The following is a 21,428-nucleotide window of genomic DNA, read 5'->3' as shown; positions in this document are numbered from 1 at the left end:
GGGGTTCAAATCCCGGCGAGTACATCAGAAAAAATTTTCAGCGATGGTTTTTCCCCCTTTAATACTGGCAAAGCGTGTCAGGTGTTTACCCTAGGTAATCAGCTGTGAGCTCTTAAGTGTATCGGACAACACTCATTGATGTGAAAGAAGTATCTATGCTGTTCCTTAACCGATTTAGACCATACTTAACATGGATTTGCCCAAAAATTGATGCGGATTGTTTTAGTAGCCATTTGAAATTCTCTGTCAAAGTCCATTTTAAATTGGCTTTGATTTAGTTGTAGGGCATTATGAAGTTGAAAAGATCAAATGATTTCTAGTATTGGTGTACACAGAATTTTTCAAGATAGTGTATCTGTTATCAGTGTCAGTGCTTTGTCAGCTATAATTTTTAATTCTGATGCTCCTATTTCTTATAAATATACGAATCGCATCTCATTCAGAATTCAGAAACGTTTCCCCACGCATCTTGCAACTTACCGGAATGGATTTGAAAATAATTTTGTTTATAAGTGCAGTGTATGGTTTTGCCATATCATCAACATCAGCAAAATGCGTAGTCAATTTTCCAATTGATCCAGCTGCAAGGCCGTTTGTGCTGAAAAACATTGGAAGTCACATGGTCAGGATAATGGATGGAACACAGAGTATCGTATTAAAAAATAACGATCAAATAACTGCATATTGTCAAAGAACATTTGAAAAGTGAGTTATAGTGAGCTATATGTGTGTATATAAAGAAAAAACATACGGATTGATGCTAATATTGTGTAAAACAACGCTTATAACTGAGATGATCGAAATGGAGATTGTGTAGTGCAAACATTTTACTAAAATATTCGTTAAGAACCCTGACTACAACCTAATCGAAAAGTGTTTGAAGCGAAAAACGGCAGTGATACAGAGGCACCCTCGTAGTTGCCAAAATCGCATTAAAAGAAATATTCCACTGTAGCATCGGAAGTCTAACATATATCATACGGTTTATAAAAATTAGGAGAAAACGTTTGATATAACCTGCAACATAGGATGAACGTATAGGAATTTCGGCATTTCGTTTGGTCAAAGACCCTATAAAGCATAAATGTATGTTGCAAATGCAAATTTTCCCATTAAGAAACAATCTTCTCTCAAGTTTAAACTCAATGATAAGGGACCTTCTTTTTATAGCCGAGCCCGAACGGCATGCCGCAGTGCGGCACCTCTTCGTGGAGAAATTTTTACATGGCAGCCATGCCAAATGGTACAGTACCTCCCAAATTTCGCCAGTACTAGACATGCTTATCTCTGCTGTCCGATTCAAGTTTAAGCTCTATGATAAATGGCCTCCTTTTTATAGGCGAGACCAAACGGCATGTCTCAGTGCGACACCTGTTTGTGGAAAAATTTTTACATGGCAGCCATGCCAAATGGTACAGTACCTCCCAAATTTCGCCAGTATTAGGATGTTCTCGCCTGGATTCGAACCTAGGCGTTCAGCGTTATAGGCGGACATGATTACCTCTGCACAATGTTGACCTCTAAATGTATATTTGGGTGGGTCAATCGACTTTAATCGATAAAGTGGTTATTAAAATCGGAATCTACGACCAATGCTAAGAAATGGTTGCCACAAAACAATGGTAAAAATTGAAATCGAGCTGACCATAACACGGTCCTGCAGGCGGAGTTTCGGGCGATCACGGAATACGTGAGGTGATGTGGTCTCAACGCGAGGACGTCGAGTGCGAACTTTTTTAGGTGGCGGTCTGCCATCAGACTTACTTTGACGTTATCGTCCATTGCGATACCACAGGAACAGAAGAAGGAAGATGCCTTCTTGTTCCTACCGTAGAACCATCCAGATCGATTTTAAAAGCCCAAATTCTTATGAATGTTCACATTCGTTAAATCATACAAGTTCTCAAAAAATTGAGATGTAACTGTTTTTGACTGTCAGTGAGGGACCCACAGCAGATGTTCTATAGTCTCTTCTTCCTCGGTGTCCTTACAGATTCGGCAAAAATCATTACTAACAACCTTTAGTCTGTCAGCATGTCTTCCGATCAGACAGTGGACTGACATGATGAACAGAAGACAGAGACGTCTGTTCTAGCCAGTGACAGCAAAGCGGTTCAAGTCTAGATTTGATCACATAATTTTGGAATATGCACAATCCCCCTTTGTGACTATCCATATTTCGTTGTCATTCGGGCCGGATCCTGTGCTATATCTAAATCTGAAGCGATTTTTCATAATATATTTCTCTTAGTACTATTTTACTATTGGATTTTGAGTGTTTTTCGTATTTCGAATAAAAAAAAAAAAACAAAAACGCCTTTAAGGAGACTCGTTAAATGTGTTGTGCATAAATGTTTTGACCAAGATACAATGACCGCGATTTCGGCCTCAACAGTGGCCTCATCAGATTGTCATGTAATGTTCGGTCTTGTTAGCCAATCTTATCTTATAGCGCAGTAATAGAAACTTTTAATCGAACAGCTAACATCTCCTCAAAAAGACATAATGAAGCACCATTCTATAGCACTGTGAAAAACTAGTTTAATTAATTCTATCGTGACTGAGTGTTTTTCGTATTTCGAATAAAAAAAAAACCAAAAACGACTTTAAGGAGTCTCGTTAAATGTGGTGTGCATAAATGTTTTGGCCGGGATACAATGACCGCGATTTCGGGCTCAACCGGGGCCTCATCAGATTGTCATGTAATGTTAGTCAATCTTATCTTATAGCGCAGTAATAGAAACTTTTAATCGAACATCTAACATCTCCTCAAAAAGACATAATGAAGCACCATCCTATAGCACTGTGAAAAACTAGTTTAATTAAATCTATCGTGACTGAGTGTTTTTCGCATTTCGAATAAAAAAAACCAAAAAACGACTTTAAGGAATCTCGTTAAATGTGGTGTGCATAAATGTTTTGACCGGTATACAATGTCCGCGATTTCGGGTTCAACAGTGGCCTCATCAGATTTTCATGTTGTGTTCGGTCTTCGATCTTTTCTTATAGCGTAGTAATAGAAACTTTTAATCGAACATCTAACATCTCCTCAAAAAGACATAATGAAGCACCATCCTATAGAACTGTGAAAACTAGTTTAATGAATTCTATTGTGACTAACGCTCGACCATAGACGACATTCTATGAATGTCGTCAAAAAATGGACGTTGTACTAGCATTAATGCCGTGCGGAAACTTGAAATGAAAGATCGTCATGTGACCGTGGATAAAGGCATCGTTTGGAATTTCTTCCACCAGCATGCACTCCATAGGACATGAACATCTGGCCGTAAAAAAGGTTTGTTCTTGTTGGATTCTGCACAATTTGACAATCGCTCAGAAACGCGATTGGTGCAAAGAAATGTTGGTTCTAGTAAAAGCGTGTTATGTTCGGCCGGGCCGAATCTTGGGAACCCAGCATTAAGGATTTTGCTAAAATATGGAAGCTATATCTGGTTATGAACCGACTTGGACCGTACTTGACACAGTTGTTGAGAGTCATAACAGAACAAGAATTCAATTAGGGAGATTGGTTTATGTGGGAGTGGCACAGTTATAAGGAGTCATAACAGAACACTATGTGCAAAATTTCAGCCAAATCGGACAAAAATGGCGACTTCCAGAAGCTGAAGAAGTCAAATCGGTAGATCGGTGTATATCCAAACCTGAACCGATATGGCCCATTTGCAATCCCCAACTACCTACATCAATATTAAGTATCTGTGCCAAATTACGCTTTCAACCGCTATCGTGATTTCGACAGACGGACGGACGGACGTACATGGCTAGTTCGATTCAGAAAGTCGAGACGATAAAGAATATATATATTTTATGGGGTCCTTGATCAATATTTCGAGGTTTTACAAACGAAATGACTTGATTAGTATACCCCCATGCTATGGTGCTGGGTTAAAAAATACTATTGCGTTGCTTCAAAATACGTTTATAAGCTACTCACAGGTGACGAATCATGACTATATATATGCGTATGAGCCCAAAACAACAATCGACGAGCCAAATCCAATGAAAGTTGTTTATGGAATAAGCACTTAGAAGCAAATATTCGTCTGTTCATCGGCAAAACTGGTCATAGGGCGACTATTCCGCTTGAGCAACGTACGACAGTCAATACTTTGATTACCTAAAGTCTTTGGAGAAATTCGATAAACAAACAAGAGAAGACGTATCATCATTCACACTTTTTGATCGGCCAAACCATCGAATCCATGGGTTATCCGCCATACAGCCGGGACTTGCCACCCAATGACTTCTTTTTATTTCTGCACATTAGGAAAACAAGCAAAAAGGCATTAAATTCGGCCGGGCCGAACTTTGGATACCCACCACCACTAAGATATATATGTTAACCCCCCTTCGTCACAATACGGTGAAAATTGTATAATTTATGCACCCAAATTCGGTACGAACATTGAGTGGTCTAATAAATATAAGTCACTGTTCCATTTTGTAGAATAAAACATTGGTCTTTTCGACAGCTATATCCAAATATAAACCGATCTGAACCATATAGGATACGGATGTCAAAAAGCCTTATATAAATCTCTGTGTCAAATTTCAACGAAATCGTATATTAAATGCGTTTTTTATAGGGCCAAGACTTTATATCGAGGGATCGTTCTGTAGGGTACCCTTAACCTTAACCCCCTTAGCATTGATGTAGGTCGTTGGTGATTGTAAATGGTCCATAACGGTTCAGTTTTGGATATAGCTTTCATATAAACCGATCTCCCGATTTGACTTCTTGACCTCTTAGAATCCGCTATTTTTGTCCGACACTTTTTCCACATAGTGTTCTCTAATGATTTCCAACAATTGTACCAAGTATGGTGTAAATCGGTCCTTAACCTGATATAGAACCTATATAAACCGATCTACCGGTTTGACTTCTTGAGCCCTTACCAACCGGAATTGTTGTCCCATTTGCCTGAAATTTAGTTATCTGTTATAACCTGATATATAGATCTTTGATATAGCTCCCATATAAACCGATCTCCCGATTTGAATTATTGAGCCCCTGAAAGTCGCACTTTTTGTCCGATTTGGCTGAAATTTAGTTATCTGTTTTGACTTCCAATAACTGTGCCAAGTACGGTTCAAATCGGTCTATAACCTGAAATAGCTCTCATACAAACCGATCTCCAGATTTGGCTTCTTAAGTCCTTACAAGCCACAATTTTAGTCCGATTTGGCATAAATTTGGCATGCGGTGTTCTATTACGTCTTCCAACAACTGTGCCGAATACTGTCCAAATCAATTTATAACCTGATATAGCTCCCATGTGAACAGGTCTCGCGATCGTCCTTGTTCGGTTTCTAGAAGCTTTAATTTTTGCTAGTTTGACAGAAGTTTGGTATGTAGAATAAAATGATTTTGTATAAATTTTTAGCAGAATCCATGGTGGTGGGTACCCAAGATTCGGCAAGGCCGAACTTAGCACGCTTTAAATAGTTTTAAAATAAATTTGCCTGAGCCCATTAACAAATCTCGTTGTCTCATTCTTGCTTTGGCTTCATATGACACTCATCTGAGTGGTGTTTACATGCAAACAGCAAAAATTTTCGCTCTTTTCTCACTCTTTTGTAAATGTGTGTGTGTTTCTAGCTAACTTTGTTTTTATGTGGCATGCGATACAGACAATTGCTTTGGCTGATATGGCTATTGAGTGCCAAATTTTGTGTCTCATGCAATTCTCTGATGAGTATATTACTTGTAAAGCTCCCATATATTGAAAAAATCATGCAAACAACTTATCACATTCTATCCATGGTGGAGGGTATATAAGATTCGGCATGGCCGAATATAGCACTTGCAAACATCACACGATATCCGTCGACCAAATTGACAATCACATCCACTGAACGGTTACTAAAACTTACGCTCATTTCTCACTCTATTGTGCATGTGCGTGTGTTTCTAGCTACTTTTGTTTTTATGTGGCATGCGATACAGACAATTGCTCTGGCTGAAATGGCTATTGAGTGCCAATTTTTGGGTCTCATGCAGTTCTCTGATGGGTATATAACTTGTTAAGCTCCCATATATTTGAAAAAGTTATGCAAAGAATTTATCACATACGGTCCATGGTGGAGGGTATATAAGATTTGGCATGGTCGAACATAGCACGCTTTTTCTTCTTTTTCTATCATTTGAAAATCGAAACACAAATGAATCATACTAAGCCCAAATTTCTTTCCGTTCCAAAAATTACTTTTTTTTGTTGCCTATACCATAGTAGGTTTGCCACTGCGCTGAATCGCTGAAAAGAAATAGGGTTTGGTGATCTATTCGTAAATTTATTTATGACTATTTATACTATTTAAAACCTTTGTTTTTGTTCTATAGACCTATCGAGGCAGTGGGACTCGGGAAATATACCTACAAATGTTCTGAAAACCAAAACTTTTACAACTACGGTTATCGTTATGAAGAAAAAAACGTGGCAATGGCGTGTGCAACTCCTAAATGGAACCTCTACGAGACAACAAAGCCATTCAAATGGTGTCTCGAACCACTGGTGTCATATGTTGTAGCCGCGCAATCTGGTGATGAGATCTTGGGCGGTATTTGCTATAACTTGGAAGAGATGGCTTTAAATTCTCTATATGTTGCGGCATCACCTAACTTCGTTGATTATTTGGTAAGTTTGACTTAATTTAATTTCAAAATGGGAAAGCCAACTTGACTTCTGTGTTAACAATTATAAGTTTGTTGTTTTAGCAAAACTATCCTTCTGCAATTCCAACAACTAGTTCTGCTGTTTTAACTAAAAAATCTGCTAAAATATTGGCAGCAAATTACTGCTCATACCAAACAAATTGAGCTGCGATTAGAGCTGCTTATAACCAATGACATTTAAATTTAACAAACTCAACGAAAAGTACACTACGCGTTAAGTTAGCTATAGTCTTTTACAAATATGGGCGTTCGAATAAAAAACATTTTCTGCAATTCGTGAGGTTTTGATCAGTATAATTAATTAAATTGTATATCTGCAACAAAGGCCTGCAGAAAACCATACGTTGGTGACCCACATGATGTTGTATTTCAAGGCTACTGAAGAGCGAGACACTGAAGATAGTGTGAAACGAGGAAGTTGTTGTTGAGCATATAAGCAAAAATGAAAGCTTCTAGGAACCGAACAAGGATGATCGAGCTTGGGAGCCATATGAGGCTATAGATTGATTTGGACAGTATTTGACACAGTTGTTGAAAGTCGTAATAGAACACCACTTCAAAATCTAAGCCAAATCGGACTAAAATTACGGTTTGTAAAGACTTAAGAAGTTAAATCGGGAGATCGATTTATATGGGAGCTATATCAAAGCGATTTGAACCGTACTTGGCACAGTTATTGGAAGTCAAAACAGATGACTATATGCAAAATTTCAGCCAAATCAGACAAAAAGTGCTGCCTTCTGGGGCTCAACAATTCAAATCGGGAGATCGGTTTATATGGGAGCTATATCAGATTATTGACTGATTTGGACCGTACTTGGCACATTTTTTGGAAGTAATAAAAGAACACCACATGAAAAACCTCAGCCAAATCAGATAAAAATTGTGGCTTCCAGGGGCTCAAGAATTCAAATCGGGGGATCGGTTTATACGGGAGCTATATCAGGTTATAGACCAATTTGGACCGTACTTAGCACAGTTGTTAGAAGTAATAACAATACACCACATGCTCAATTTCAGCCAAATCGGATAAAAATTACGACTTCCAGGGGCCCAAGAAGTCAATTTGAGAGATCGGTTTATATGGGAGCTATATCAGATTATTGACCGATTCGGACCGTGCTTGGCACATTTCAAGTCATATCAAAACACTATTTGCCCAATTTCAGCCAAATTGGGCAAAAATTGCGGGTTGTAAGGGCTCAAGAAGTCAAATCAGGAGATCGATTTATATGGCTGCTATATCAGCATCTGAACCGATATGGGACATTTGCAATCCCCAACGAGCTGCATCAGTATAAAGTGTCTGAGAAAAAATTTCAAGCGGCTAGCTTTACGCGTTCGACATCTATCGTGATTTCGACAGACGGACGTACGGACATGGCTAAATCGACTCAGGGTCTTAGACGAATATTTCGAGGTGTTACAAACGGAATGACTAGATTAGTATACCCTCATCCTATGGTGGTGGGTATAAAAACTTGTGTGTGTGTGTGTGTGTGTGTTTACTCATGCTTTTGCCAAATCAATCACATTGCTTTCGAACGAAAGCAGACGACAAGAAAAATAATTTATCTGAAGCAAAATGTACCCGAATGCATGCAAGGTACATCGTGCACTCACTGAAATCTAAATCAATCCTTCATTTTGCTGAAGGAAAGGGGCATATTTATTTTGTCATTACATTTGCAACACATCGACATTTCCATTTCCCTGCAAAGTATATATATTCCTGATCGTCGTACATAAGACTATCTAGCCATGTCTGTCTGTTCGTCTGTCTATTGAGATCATGCTACAGTCTTTAAAAATAGAGACATTGATCTGAAACTTTACACAGATTCTTTTTAAAGTTCGGAGATGCGCTATATCGGACTATATCTTGATATAGCTCCCATATAAACCGATTTCAAGTCATAGGCCCATAAAAGCTATATTTATTATCCGGTTTTGCTGAAATTTTAGACAGTGAGGTATGTTGAACCACTCGACATCCTTTTTCAGTTTGACCCAGATCTGTACAGATTTGGATATAGACATATGACATATAGACTGATCGCTCGATTGAAGTTTTTGGGCACATAGAAGGCGCATATATTGACTGATTTCGCTGAAATTTGGAACAGTGCGTTGTGTTAGGCTCTTCGAAGTAGTGAAGTAGTTCTCTTTAGCAGCAGATACTACATATCTACAGAGATACCTGTCTCTTTGGGAGGAGAGAGAGCGCCAAATACCTGGATGTTTTGCTGGACAGGAAATTGAACTTCAAATCCAACATTTTGGAAATGGCGAGGAAGGGAACTCTTGCCCTATACACCTGCAAGAGAGTCATTAGCAAAATTTGGGGGATAAAACCGCGCGTCATGTATTATGTATAGGCCTATAATGCTTTATGGTATTGTGGTCTGTGGGACTGCGCTTCAAAAGTCCACCTACTGTTTAATACTCAACCAGATCCAAGGAATGGCTTGTTTGAAAAAGTCTACCGCTCGTTGTCACCGGCAAGAACAGACGTCTTAGTTATTGTGTCCGTCATGACAGGTCACTGTCTAATCGGAAAACATACAGACAGACTGAAGGCTTTTGATGAAGCTGTGAGGACGTCGAAGAAGAACTCAACTATAGAACACCTTCTGTGTGCGTGTGCGTGGTCCCGCACTGGCAGTCAGAAGGAATTCCACTTAGGGTTCTCATTTCTTTGAGAACCTGTCCGATTTAGCGTATGTGAATATTCGCAAGTTGTTGGGCTTTTTAAAGCGAATCTTGATGGTTAAACGGGAGGAACTAGAAGGGATCTTACTTCTTCTGTTCCTGTGGTACCACAATGGACGAAAACATCTAAGTGAGTATGATGGTAGACTGTCATTTAAACCTTACCTAGGCCCATTGACATCTTTTTCAATTTGGCTCAGATCGGTCCAGATTTGGATATAGGTTCCATATAGTCCGATATCTCGATTTAAGGTCTTGGGACCGACATTCGTGTCCTATGTGCTTCAGATCGGTCTATTTTAATATAGCTGCCAAAAAGACTAATATTGAACCAAAAATTTAACCAAATTTTTTATTCCAAATAGCAAAAATGTTTGCAAAAACAACAGTTTTTGTCTGCTGAGAATGGGAAAGCAGACATTACTGCTATTTCAGCAAACATAAGGCTGCTGTATTAGGAAACATTTCGTAATGCTGTTTCAACAAACAAAATCTTTTTAAATACACAAGTCGGCAGGAAAGAAATTTGTATGCTCCCATTTTCGGTTGCCTGTTACATGTTTTGATTACTTTAGGCATTTTTTAGAATTTTTTTTTTGGAAATTTTGTTGTAAGAGATGATTTAATTTGTGGCATATTACTGTAAAGAAGCTATTTGATCCATCCATTGGTATACATTTCGAAATGTGGCTGTGCTAGCTCGCTTTTTTGTTACTACTCTACTAATGTGTACAAGACTGGCATGACCTTTTGTATGTAAATTTAAAGAAAAAAGGTTATGGAAAGTATACATTTAGTGGTGATTATAAACATCCACAGAGAAACACATTTCCATTTGTATTTTATTTTTCTTCTAACATCTCCTTCAGAATTAAGCAGCAGTCATTTTTGCAAACAACAGACTTGTCAGCAGTTGGCCTGCCGTGAATCGAAGAACTACTGCTGTAATAGCAGAACTACTGCTGTAATAGCAGAAATACTGTTGTAATAGCAGCAAAATTACATACTAATATTCAGCAGATAGTGTTTGCTTTTTTTTGCTAACTTTTTTCTGTGTGTATGGACCACCTTAAGTCCGTGACGAATTTGGTTCAAATCGGACCATATTTGGATATAACTGCTATGAGGAAAGGTGGTTTACATATATACCCAAGCCAAAGTTCGGCACGGTCAAACCTAATGCCATTTTACTTGTCTTGCATTCACTCATCGCATTGTTTTGATGTATTGTTATCTGTTTTACTCAGTTCTCAATTGCCTCATACAATGTTGTATTGCTAAACGAAGAGTTCAGTTCTTGACATACTCTATGATTGTTGAAAGCAGAAATGAATGGTCTTGTGCAGCCCATTGATATGGAATCGAAAATATTTTGCGAAAATTTTTTCATCTGCTTTGCATGAAATTTGCTACATGGTACACTAATAGAAAAAGGTCTGCTGATAATAGCAATTACTGTCTGCTAACAGTAATGTAGTAATTTTTGAACCGATCCTTATAAAATTTGTCATACACCACTATTTTATGTCTGTTGATATTTCTAGTGAATAAATATTTTTCTTATATATTTCAGCATCCATCAGGCTTATTCAACCACACCAAGTCTATCGAAATCGAAGAAATCCACACAAATTTCATCTCTTGGAAGTAAGTATTTCTTACCTATTATATGAGAATGAAATTATTGCGCCTTGTTTGATTATTTGTTAGCTTGTTTGTCTACTCTGTATATACTCAAAAACGGCTAAACTAGTTTTCATGAAATTTCCCCTAGGGTAGAGTTTGAGCCCCCGGTGAAAATAGGGTACTATTTCTTTGATATTCGAAGGAGGGGCGGACCCTCCCCCATAGCACAATTTTCAGAAACAACAGATCTCGGGGATGGGTGCACCAATTTAAGCGAAATTTTGCATGCCACATTTTATAAAATTTTGGTGTCAAATAAACTGGGGGGACGCCCCATCCCAAAACCCACCCACATGTTTATCGATTGCGACAATATGGGTATCAAATGAAAGGTAATTAAGAATATGGTACGAACTTGGTGTACAAATTTCACTCTAAGTGTTCGGGGGGAGGGGGTCCCCCACCCCCAAATGGACACTTTCACCGCTTTGGAGAAACTCATGGAGACACGGGAATCTTGGAATAATGATGTTTATCGAACGCTTATCATAACGGAATTTATGGGCACTTTCACCGCTTTGGAGAAACTCACGGAGACACCGAAATCTTGGAACAATGATGTTTATCGAAAGCTTATCATAAAGGAATTTATGGTTAAAAAAGCCTTGTGGAGCTTCAAACCATTTAAGTCACCCAGACCTGATGGAATATTTCCCGCGTTACTACAAAAGGAGGCAGACTACCTGTCGCCTCATCTTGCCAATATTTTTACTGCTTGCCTAGAACTAGCATATACTTCGAGATCCTGGCAGAAGGGAAGGGTGTTTGTTAATACCTAAGACCGGCAAGGCAAGTTATGCAACACCAAAGGCCTACAGACCCATAAACCTTTCGTCCCATCTACTCAAAATCATGATACAGAGGGTAGGTCATTCAGCGAACTGCTAAAATACAAACAGCATGCCCATGTCAAGAGAAGGTCGGTGGAGACTGTCATGCACGAGGTTGTGCATAAAATAGAAGAATCCTTCAATGCCAAAACGTACACATTGGCGCTCAATAGGTATGCTGACTGAGGAGGGATTTAAAACCGTCTCTTATGCAGACGATGTTATAATACTTTTAAGGGGTAAGGATTTGAACCCGCCATGAAGAAGGGACGAAAGGGTCTTGCATATGGCATTGTCTGGGCTAGACCCAAGGGTCTCAATGTTATCCCAGAGAAGACTGAAATATGCCTGTTCACGAGAACAAGACAAAGGTGGGCCAATTTGAAGCACCAAGTTTTCCCAATACAACGATTTCGATATCTGACAAGGTCAAATACTTAGGAGTGATCATGGATAGGAACCATAATAGGAAGTGTCATATTCAGAAGCGTACTGAGAAGGCTCACAGATGTTGCGCACTATGTAGATGCGTCGTAGGCTCGAAATGGGACCTGAATCCGAGGATAGTCCACTGGCTCTACAGGAGCGTGATTAGACCGATACTTACTTACGCCTCAGTAGTTTGGTGGACTGCTTTGGAGAAAAAATGCAACACAAGAACCATACAACGGGTTCAGAGAACATGTTGTCTTGGCATAGGCGGAGCGATGGGGACCACGCCCACTAAGACACTGGAGACTATTCTAGATATCCCAGACCCATTGACACAAATATTAAGTGTGAGGCAGCCATTGCCGCTATGAGACTTAAGTCGATGGGAGAATGGATTGAGGATGGAAGTAGCTCATACCATCGCGGTTTAATCTGGGCGAAGAAAGGAAACCTGGAAGGAAGGGCAAAGATTTTTGATCGGATACCTGAGACGACAATTGAGGTCGAGTGCGAGGCATTGCTGCCAGCGGCACAGTCTTGGATTGACGGAACCCTACTAGACCATGTTACACAGATGGATCAAAGCCAGGGCACAGAGTGGACCTGGGGGTCTACATTGAGAACCCAGGGACTGATATCTGTGTTAGACTGCCTGACCATAATACGATCCTGCAGGCGGAGATACGGGCGATCACGGTATGCGTGAGGTGGTGTGATACTAACGCGAGGATGTCGAGTGTGAATATCTTTACCGACAGTACCCTGGTTATATGGGCAATAACAACTAGAAAGGTAAGGTCTCGAACAGTCTTGAAGTATAAGAAGGAGATTAACGTCTTCTCTGAGGGAGGCACAATCCGCATCGTTTGGGCGCCTGGCCATAAAGTAGTAAGGGGGAATGAAAGCTCAGGCGATTTGGCAGTGAAGGCCAGAGAACTGGCGTCAATAAACTTGGTTAATCACAAGCCTTTCGGGTTGATGCAGTTCAACTAAAGGGCGTGGGCGACGAACGCTGTGTAACACTGTGGAACAGCGAAATAGTCAGTAGGACGGCCAAAATCCTAGGGGGTGATCCGGATCGTGAGAAGACGAGGCTATTACTGAAAGAAAGTAAGAAGGAGGTCAGTATAGTTTTTGGTGTCATAACGGGACACGTAGGACTACGAGCTCACTTATGCAAAATCGATGATAGCATATGCAGGGCATATGTCGCAGATGATGAGACGTTGGAGCATTTCCTATGTCATTGTCCAGCTTTCGCGGGTAACAGACTCCAAATGCTGCCAAATCTTGATTTATGGTCCGATTTTCATTTTTTATACCCTACACCACTACTGTGGTACAAGGTAAGAAGAGAGATGGGCCCATTGATAAGTATACCGATCGATTCTACTTTCTGAGCTAAATCAGATTGAACACTGATATGGATCGTAATTGCCACGGTTGTTAGAGGTCTAAATTAGTGCTGCAAGTGATAGGATGTGTAGGTCATATGGGGAAGATGATGAGACGTTGGATCATTTCCTATGTCATTGCCCGGCTTTCGCGTGTAACAGATACCGGCACATAGGTGGTGGCACGATACCAGACATCAACCAATATTGAGGAGTGATATGGAAAAAAATTAAGGATTTTGTAAGTAGCACGGAACTTATAAATTAAAATTTCTTTTTATACCCACCACCGAAGAATGGTGATATACTAATTTTGTCATACCGTTTGCAACACATTGAAATATCCATTTTCGACCCTATAAAGTATATATATTCTTGATCAGCGTAAAAATTTAAGACGATCTAGCAATGTCCGTACGTCTGTCGGTTGAAATCACGCTACAGTCTTTAAAAATAGAGATATTGAGCTGAAACTTTGCACAGATTCTTTCTTTGTCCATAAGCAGGTTAAGTTCAAGGATGGGCTATAGCCCCCATATAAACCGATCCTCCGATTTAGGGTCTTAGGCCCATAAAAGCCACATTTATTATCCGATTTTAATGAAATTTGGGACAGTGAGTTGTGTTAGGCCCTTCGATATCCTTCAAGAATTTGACCCAGATCTGTCCAGATTTGGAAATAGCTGCCATATAGACCAATCCTCCGAGTTAGGGTTTTAGACCCATAAAAGCCACATTTATTATCCGATTTGAATGAATTTTGGGACAGTGAGTTGTATTAGGCCCTTCGATATCCTTCAAAAATTTGACTCAGATCGATCCAGATTTGGATATAGCTGCCATATAGACCGATCCGCCGATTTAGGGTCTTAGGCCCATGAAAGCCACATTTATTATCCGATTTTGCTGAAATTTAGGACAGTGAGTTGTGTTAGGCCCTTCGACATCCTTCGTCAATTTGGCCCAGATCGGTCCAGATTTGGATATAACTGCCATATTAACCGATCCTCCGATTTAGGGTTTTAGGCCAATAAAAGCCACATTTATTATCCGATTTTGCTGAAATTTGGGACAGTGAATTGTCTTGGGCCTTTCGATATCTTTCTTTAATTTAGCCCTGATCGGTTCAGATTTGAATATAGCTGCCATATAGACCGATTTCTGGATTTAAGGTTTTGGTCCATAAAAGGCGCATTTATTGTCCGATGTCGCCGAAATTTGGGACAGTGAGTTATGTTAAGCCCCTTGACATACGTTTGCAATATGGCACAGATCGGTTCATATATGGTTCCGATCGGTTTATTTTAAGATTTAGCTACTGTACTTATTAGTATTTGGTCCAAATCAGAACATATTTCGATATAACTGCTATGGGATTTTGATGAAAGGTGGCTTACATATATGCCCGAGGTGGTGGGAATCCAAAGGTCGGCCCGGCCGAACTTAACGCCTCTTTACTTGTTTTAAACCTAAATTTGCCACCAATTTGTATGAGAACTAAACACGATATACAATCAATAAACCACCCATATATATTTAAACTCTTACAATTACAGCATCCAATTAAGTCAATTTGACAATCCACAATTTAAGGAGTGGTTGAAATTTGCCAGCTATGAACACCATTCATTAATACAAAATATTAAAATTGCTCATGAAGCTTTTGACAAATTCAGTCTATTACTAAATATTCCCTGGTGGACTGGATTACGTTTGGGCAATTGGCATCGCTATGAAATGGCCTTGGAAAAACACATTGAAGCTGGACCCCACACGTACGACATATTAACCGGCATTTCGAATACAATATCCATGCCCATTAGCAATTCTTGCAAAGTCGAACAGGAACTACAAATGGTCGAATTAAAAGATCAGAAAAATCACACTGTTCCACTGTATGTTTGGCAGTATTTAAAGTCCACCGGCAATGTTACCGATTTGGATGAGATATTGGTAATTGGAGTGAATACACCATTTCAAGATGTAAGTAAACAATTTGGGTATGGGAATGATTAAGATTTAAATAATATTTCTACTCTCAAATGCTTTCGTTTAGTTCTACGATGAAAAAGAACTTGTTTTCTGCGAGGATATCTGCCACAAAATTGGTTGGTTGCAAACGGCATACAAAACATTTCGCTACAAAACAATGGGAATTGTATTTTGTTGCAACTACGAGGAAGTCAAAAACTCCAAGCATTTAAAAGGATTTCAATCGACTATTACTAATGCAATTGATGTAGATATTCACTTATTGGATGTACAGGAGAGCAACAGTCACAATCGAATTGTTGAAGACGAAATAAAAAAAGAGGAAGCACAAAATTCTACCGAAGACGACGAAAATGTTGATGAAGAAATTATGGATGGGGATATATATGATTAATTTCGACTATGCTCGGAAACATTTTTATCACTCAGAACTCTTAATTAATGTTTCCGTGTATTTCGGTTAGAGATATAAATATTTTAGCAATTAATTTGGCTACGAATAAGCTATTTTTTATTTTTTTTTTTTTAGCTTTTTCCAAAAATTGAAAAATATACAATAAAATTTTTAATAAATATTCTATTTTATAATAAGTTACATCGATGTGGTGTAGTATGACGTATTTAAAAATCTCTGGCTTATATAGCACTAGCCGAACCGGGCCCTCACCGCTCTCTTTTTAGGCTGGGGACACCTTGCCCGGACTGTGGATGACGAATTCGTGCCACTGTAGCCCATGTCCACTAAACGCCTGCGTTCGGATTCTGGCAAGAACATCGGAGAACAATTTAAAGCGGTGGTTATGCCCTCTTAATGCTGGCGAATGGTGAGAGATACCAAGCCATGCATGGTGATGTAAATTCTCCCCAAAGAAGTGTCGCATTGCGACACGCCATTCGGGCTTGCCTATAAAAAAGGTCCCTTATCATTGAGTTTAAAATTGAATCGAAAAGCACTCATTGAGATGTGAAAAGTTTGGACCTGCTCGTTTCATGGGCAAAATTTTACACTACTCCCTAATGCCTTTCGTTTGAGTCCTATATAACCGCTTTGCTAAATATTTTCTGTTTACGGGGTATTACGGGGTGAGATGGCCTTCCAGACACTTGGCCCTTAAAGTAAATATAAACTTCGTACTCCATTTTCAAATACATTTTGTATGAGCCCCTTATTGGCTTGATCGGTATATAAGTTCTGTTTAAGGGTGGAGTGGGCCCCAGGGTCAAATTGCAAATTTTGCCCATAAACATTCCACTAAGGAACAGCGGCAAACTTCTCATCTATCAATGAGTGCAGTCCCATTAAAGTTTAAGCTCAATGATAAGGGGCCTCCTTTTTAATAGTCGAGTCCGAACGGCGTGCCGCAGTGCGACACCTCTTTGGAGAGAAGTTTTACATGGCATAGTACCTCACAAATGTTGCCAGCATTAGGAGGGGAAAACCACCGCTAAAAATTTTTTCTGACGTTCTCGCCAGGTTTCGAACCCAGGCGTTCAGCGTCATAGACGGACATGCTAACCTCTGCGCTGCGGTGGCCCCAGGGTCTTTGTCTTGAAAATTAGTATCGATTTCGTACTCTACTCCCAAAAAGCTTTTATATAAGCTATTTGAGAGCAAAACACATGGCTCTTCAATTGGATATCAAATTCGTTTATTTCTCTCAAGCACCTTTCGTTTGAGTTCTATATTGTCGTGATTGGTCTATATATCCATTTGCGAGGTTTTGGTGGTTTTGGGTGGGCCCCCGAACCCAGCAATTGAACCCATGTTTTGTTTTAGGTGACTGCAAAAGTGCAAAATAAGTAAAACCGTTCTTAGTTCGGAAGGGCCGAATCTTATATACCCTCCACCAGGGATCGAATTTGTCGAGTTTTTTCCCGGCATCTCTTTTTAGGCCAACAAAGGATAAAAGAAAATAATTGCCGTGCTATTGAAGCTATATCAATTAATGGTCCGATCCATATCGGATCGGTAAAAATTTTAGTCAACTCGAATAAGAATTGCGTCCTTTAGGGTCTCAAAAAGTAGGTTAGGGAGATCGGTTTATGTGTGACCTATAGATTGATTCACACCATATTTGATACGTATGTTGAAAGGAGAAGTCGGATGAGTATTGCGCCCTCTAGAGGCTCAAGAAGTCAAGACCCTAGATCGGTTTATATGGCAGCCTATATCAGGTTATGGACCGATGTAAACCCTACTTAGCACAGTTGTTAGAGGTCATAACAAGACACGTCATGGAAATTTTTAGCCAAATGGGATAATAATAGCGCCCTCTAGTGGCTCAAGAAATCAAGACCCCAGATCGGTTTGTATGACAGCTATATCAGGTTATGGACCGATTTAATCCATATTTAGCACAGTTGGGATAATAATTGCGCCCTCTAGTGGCTCAAGCAGTCAAGACCCCAGATCGATTTGTATGACAGCTATATCAGGTTATGAACCGATTTAATCCATATTTGGCACAGTTGTTGCAAGTCATAACGAAACATGTAAGGCAAAATTTTAGCCAAATGGGATAATAATTGCGCCCTCTATTGGCTCAAGAAGTCAAGATTCAAAATCGGTTTATATGACAGCTATATCAGGTTATGGACGGATTTGAACAACACTTAGCACAATAGTTGGAAGTCATAACGAAACACGCCGTGCAAAATGTCAGGAAAATCGGATAAAAATAACACCCCTTAGAGGCTCACGAAGTCAAGACCATAGATCGGTTTATAGGACAACTATATCAGGTTATGGACCCATGCCAGATTTCAGCCAAATCGAATACGAATTGTGCCCTCTAGTGGCTCAAGAAGTCAAGATCCATGATTGGTTTATATGGCAGCTATATCAAAATAGGAACCGATATGGCCTATTTACAATCCCAGCCGGCAAAATTTCAAGCGGCTAGCTTTACTCATTCGAAAGTCTGCGTGATTTCGACAGACAGACGGACGGACATGGTTAGACCGATGAATGTCAAAATGTCATGACAATCGAAAACAAAAACTTTATGGGACGAGTATTTCGAGGAGCTTCAAACAGAATGACGAAATTAGTATACCCCCATCCTATGGTGGAGGGTATATGTGATAGCATGTACAGGGCATGTGGAGAAGATAGTGAGACATTGCAGCATTTCCTGTGTCATTGCCCAGCTTTCGCGTCTAACAGATACCGGCACTTAGGTGGAGACACAATACCAGACAACAATTAAGGATTTTGTAAGTAGCACGGAATTTATACCTTAAAATTTTCTTTTTAGAGGTTACTTTTTAATTTTTAGAGCGCACAACAAGCCGATTACTCGCTAAGGTGTATGCCTGTAGTGGCATAGAGCGGATTAATATGTACACCATCTTTTCAGCCTAACCTTACATCACAAACCAATTTAGAGTGTATCGAAGCGCAACGGGCCAGCAATCTGGCGATTTGTAATAAAGGGGCTGAACCGACTTTTATTACCAGGAACAGGCAGGAAATGTTGGATGAGCACACCTTCTTTGATCATAGTTATACTAGTTTCAGCCTTGGAATAAATACTGCAGAAGTGGTAACTTGGTTAAACAGAAGAAAGGCGAATTGGGATAAATTTCGGAACATATTCTACACATCTATCCCTTCTAGGCCAGAAATGGAAGTGGCAATTGCGGAGGATATAGGTATAGTGGTCAAGCGGATCAGGAATGACTCGCATATCCTTGTGCCAAGCCAAGGGGCAAACAGCGACCGCCATGGTGGACACCAAAGCAGGTTGGTCTAGGGAAGAACTGCAGAAAACTCTTCAACAGAGCGAAAGCTGCAAGAGCACCACTCTGCAGCAGCAGCTCCGTAGGGGATACATCTGAGGCCTCTAGGCAAAAGAAGATTCTCGAGACCTATTACGGTGGGGTATCTAATTAATAAATTACTTACTAAAAGATGCATTACGGCAGGCTTGGCATCTGTGGATCTAAAAAGATGGGTCAGCAGAGGAACATCTCAAGGAGGTCTACTGTCTCCTCTATTTTGGAATATAGCCATTAACAATATATTATTGTCTCTGGAAGAAAAAGGTGTAAAAGTGGTCGCGTATGCTGATGACGTGGCAATTGCGGTTAGGGGAAGGTTTCCCAGCACTTTAAGAGATATTCTTCACGATGCTCTAAGTGCAACATCAAAGTGGGCTACCGAAATTGATCTAGGCATAAAGCCGTGCAAGACAGAATAAGTTCTTTTCAGCAGGATATAAAAGTTATATATAGTGGTGCCTATCTCCTTGGGAGGAGAGAATCTTCCATTTACAGAAGGCGTAAAAAACCTGGGTGTTTTGCTGTACAGGAAATTGAACTTCAAGTCGAACCTTTTGGAAAAGGCAAGAAAGGCAACTCTTGTCATATACATCTGAAAGAGCGGCATTTGCTAAAGTTGTGGTCTTAGACTGCGCGTTTTGTATTGGGTATATACTGCAGTTGTCAGACCTATAATGCTATATGGTATTGTGGTCTGGTGGACGGCGCATCAAAAATCCACCTACTGTTCAATACTCATTTGGACCCAAAGGATGGCTTCTTTGTGCATCACAGCCACGCTGAGGACGACACCATCTGATGCACTGAATTTAATGCTACATCTTATGCCTCTGAATATTGTGGCTAGACAAATTGCTTCGGTCACTGCCGTGAGGCGAAAGGAGCGTTCTCTTTGACCATGTGGCGGCTACGGACACTCTTTGATACAATGTCCTATGTTCCAAGCAGTGTGGATTACATCCTACCTCAGCCGCTTTTTGATAAAAAAATAATATTGCACCACTATTCCTGATAGAATCCATTGGAATTCCATAGACTTCTATACGGATGCTTCCATACTAGACGACCAGGTGGGTTTTGGGGTGTATTTTAAAGATCTAGATCTGATCATATCGAAAAGGTTACTCGACCACTCTAGTGTGCATCAAACGGAGATCCTTGCATTCAAGGAAGTGGTGGAATAGCTAAAATATAATGTCATAACGACGATTGGCATAAATATCTTCTCAGACAGCCAGGTAGCCATTAAATCCCTGGAAAACACAAAAACCGCCCTGGACTATCGCAGCTCTCTCAACGAGATGGCTGAACAGTCCCCACTTCTTCTGTTCTGGGTGCCAGCCCACAGAGATATCCCACGGAATTGTATAGCGGACGAGCTTGCGAGACTAGGGACTATCTTACACATTCCAGGGAAACTGGAATCTGTGGGTATGCTTTTTTTCAAGTTTTCAAGGCCAGGTTCTAAGGACAACGAATGATAGATGGTCATAAAGAGGGGCTATAAGCATTCCAAAACTATGTGACCTAATCTAGATTTGAAGAAGTCTACCGCTTTGCTGTCACTGGCTAGAACAGACGTCTCAGTCATTGTGTCCCTTATGACAGAACACTGTCTAATCGGAAAACATGCTGACAGACTGAAGGCTGCTAGTAACGACTTTTGCAGAAGCTGTAAGGACAACGAAGAAGAAGAGACTATAGAACACCTTCTGTGGGTGTGTTCCGCACTGGCAGCCGGAAAGAGATTCACTTCGGGCCCTCATTTCTTTGAGAACCTATCTAAATTAGCGGATGTGAACATTACAAAAGGTTGTTGGGCTTTTTAATGCAATCTGGATGGTTCAACGGTAGAAGCTAGAAGGCATCTCCCTCTCACAATGGGCAAACACATCTAAGTGA

General features: G+C 40.0%; 1 protein-coding gene across 1 annotated transcript; it reads left to right on the top strand.

Annotated features, from left to right (window-relative positions):
• The first annotated feature begins 436 nt into the window (after window positions 1–436).
• On the top strand, window positions 437–16,338 carry LOC106081657 (uncharacterized). Its single transcript, XM_013243786.2, has 5 exons — window positions 437–705; window positions 6,365–6,659; window positions 10,983–11,056; window positions 15,308–15,734; window positions 15,808–16,338. The coding sequence occupies exons 1-5, from the start codon at window positions 485–487 to the stop codon at window positions 16,135–16,137; spliced, it is 1,347 nt and encodes a 448-aa protein (XP_013099240.2). The 5' UTR covers window positions 437–484; the 3' UTR covers window positions 16,138–16,338.
• Window positions 16,339–21,428: the final 5,090 nt, after the last annotated feature.

This window comes from Stomoxys calcitrans, chromosome 3, assembly GCF_963082655.1.
Source record: "Stomoxys calcitrans chromosome 3, idStoCalc2.1, whole genome shotgun sequence".
NCBI lineage: Eukaryota > Metazoa > Arthropoda > Insecta > Diptera > Muscidae > Stomoxys > Stomoxys calcitrans.
The sequence above is the reverse complement of the archived record's forward strand: the minus strand, read 5'-3'. Positions and strand labels throughout refer to the sequence as shown.

Excerpts from the sequence above, each read along its gene's own strand:
- LOC106081657 (XM_013243786.2), top strand. The coding sequence starts at position 485 with ATGGATTTGAAAATAATTTTGTTTATAAGTGCAGTGTATGGTTTTGCC. Across the intron at positions 706-6,364 it reads TGTCAAAGAACATTTGAAAA|ACCTATCGAGGCAGTGGGAC; the intron begins GTGAGTTATAGT and ends TTTGTTCTATAG. Across the intron at positions 6,660-10,982 it reads CTAACTTCGTTGATTATTTG|CATCCATCAGGCTTATTCAA; the intron begins GTAAGTTTGACT and ends TATATATTTCAG.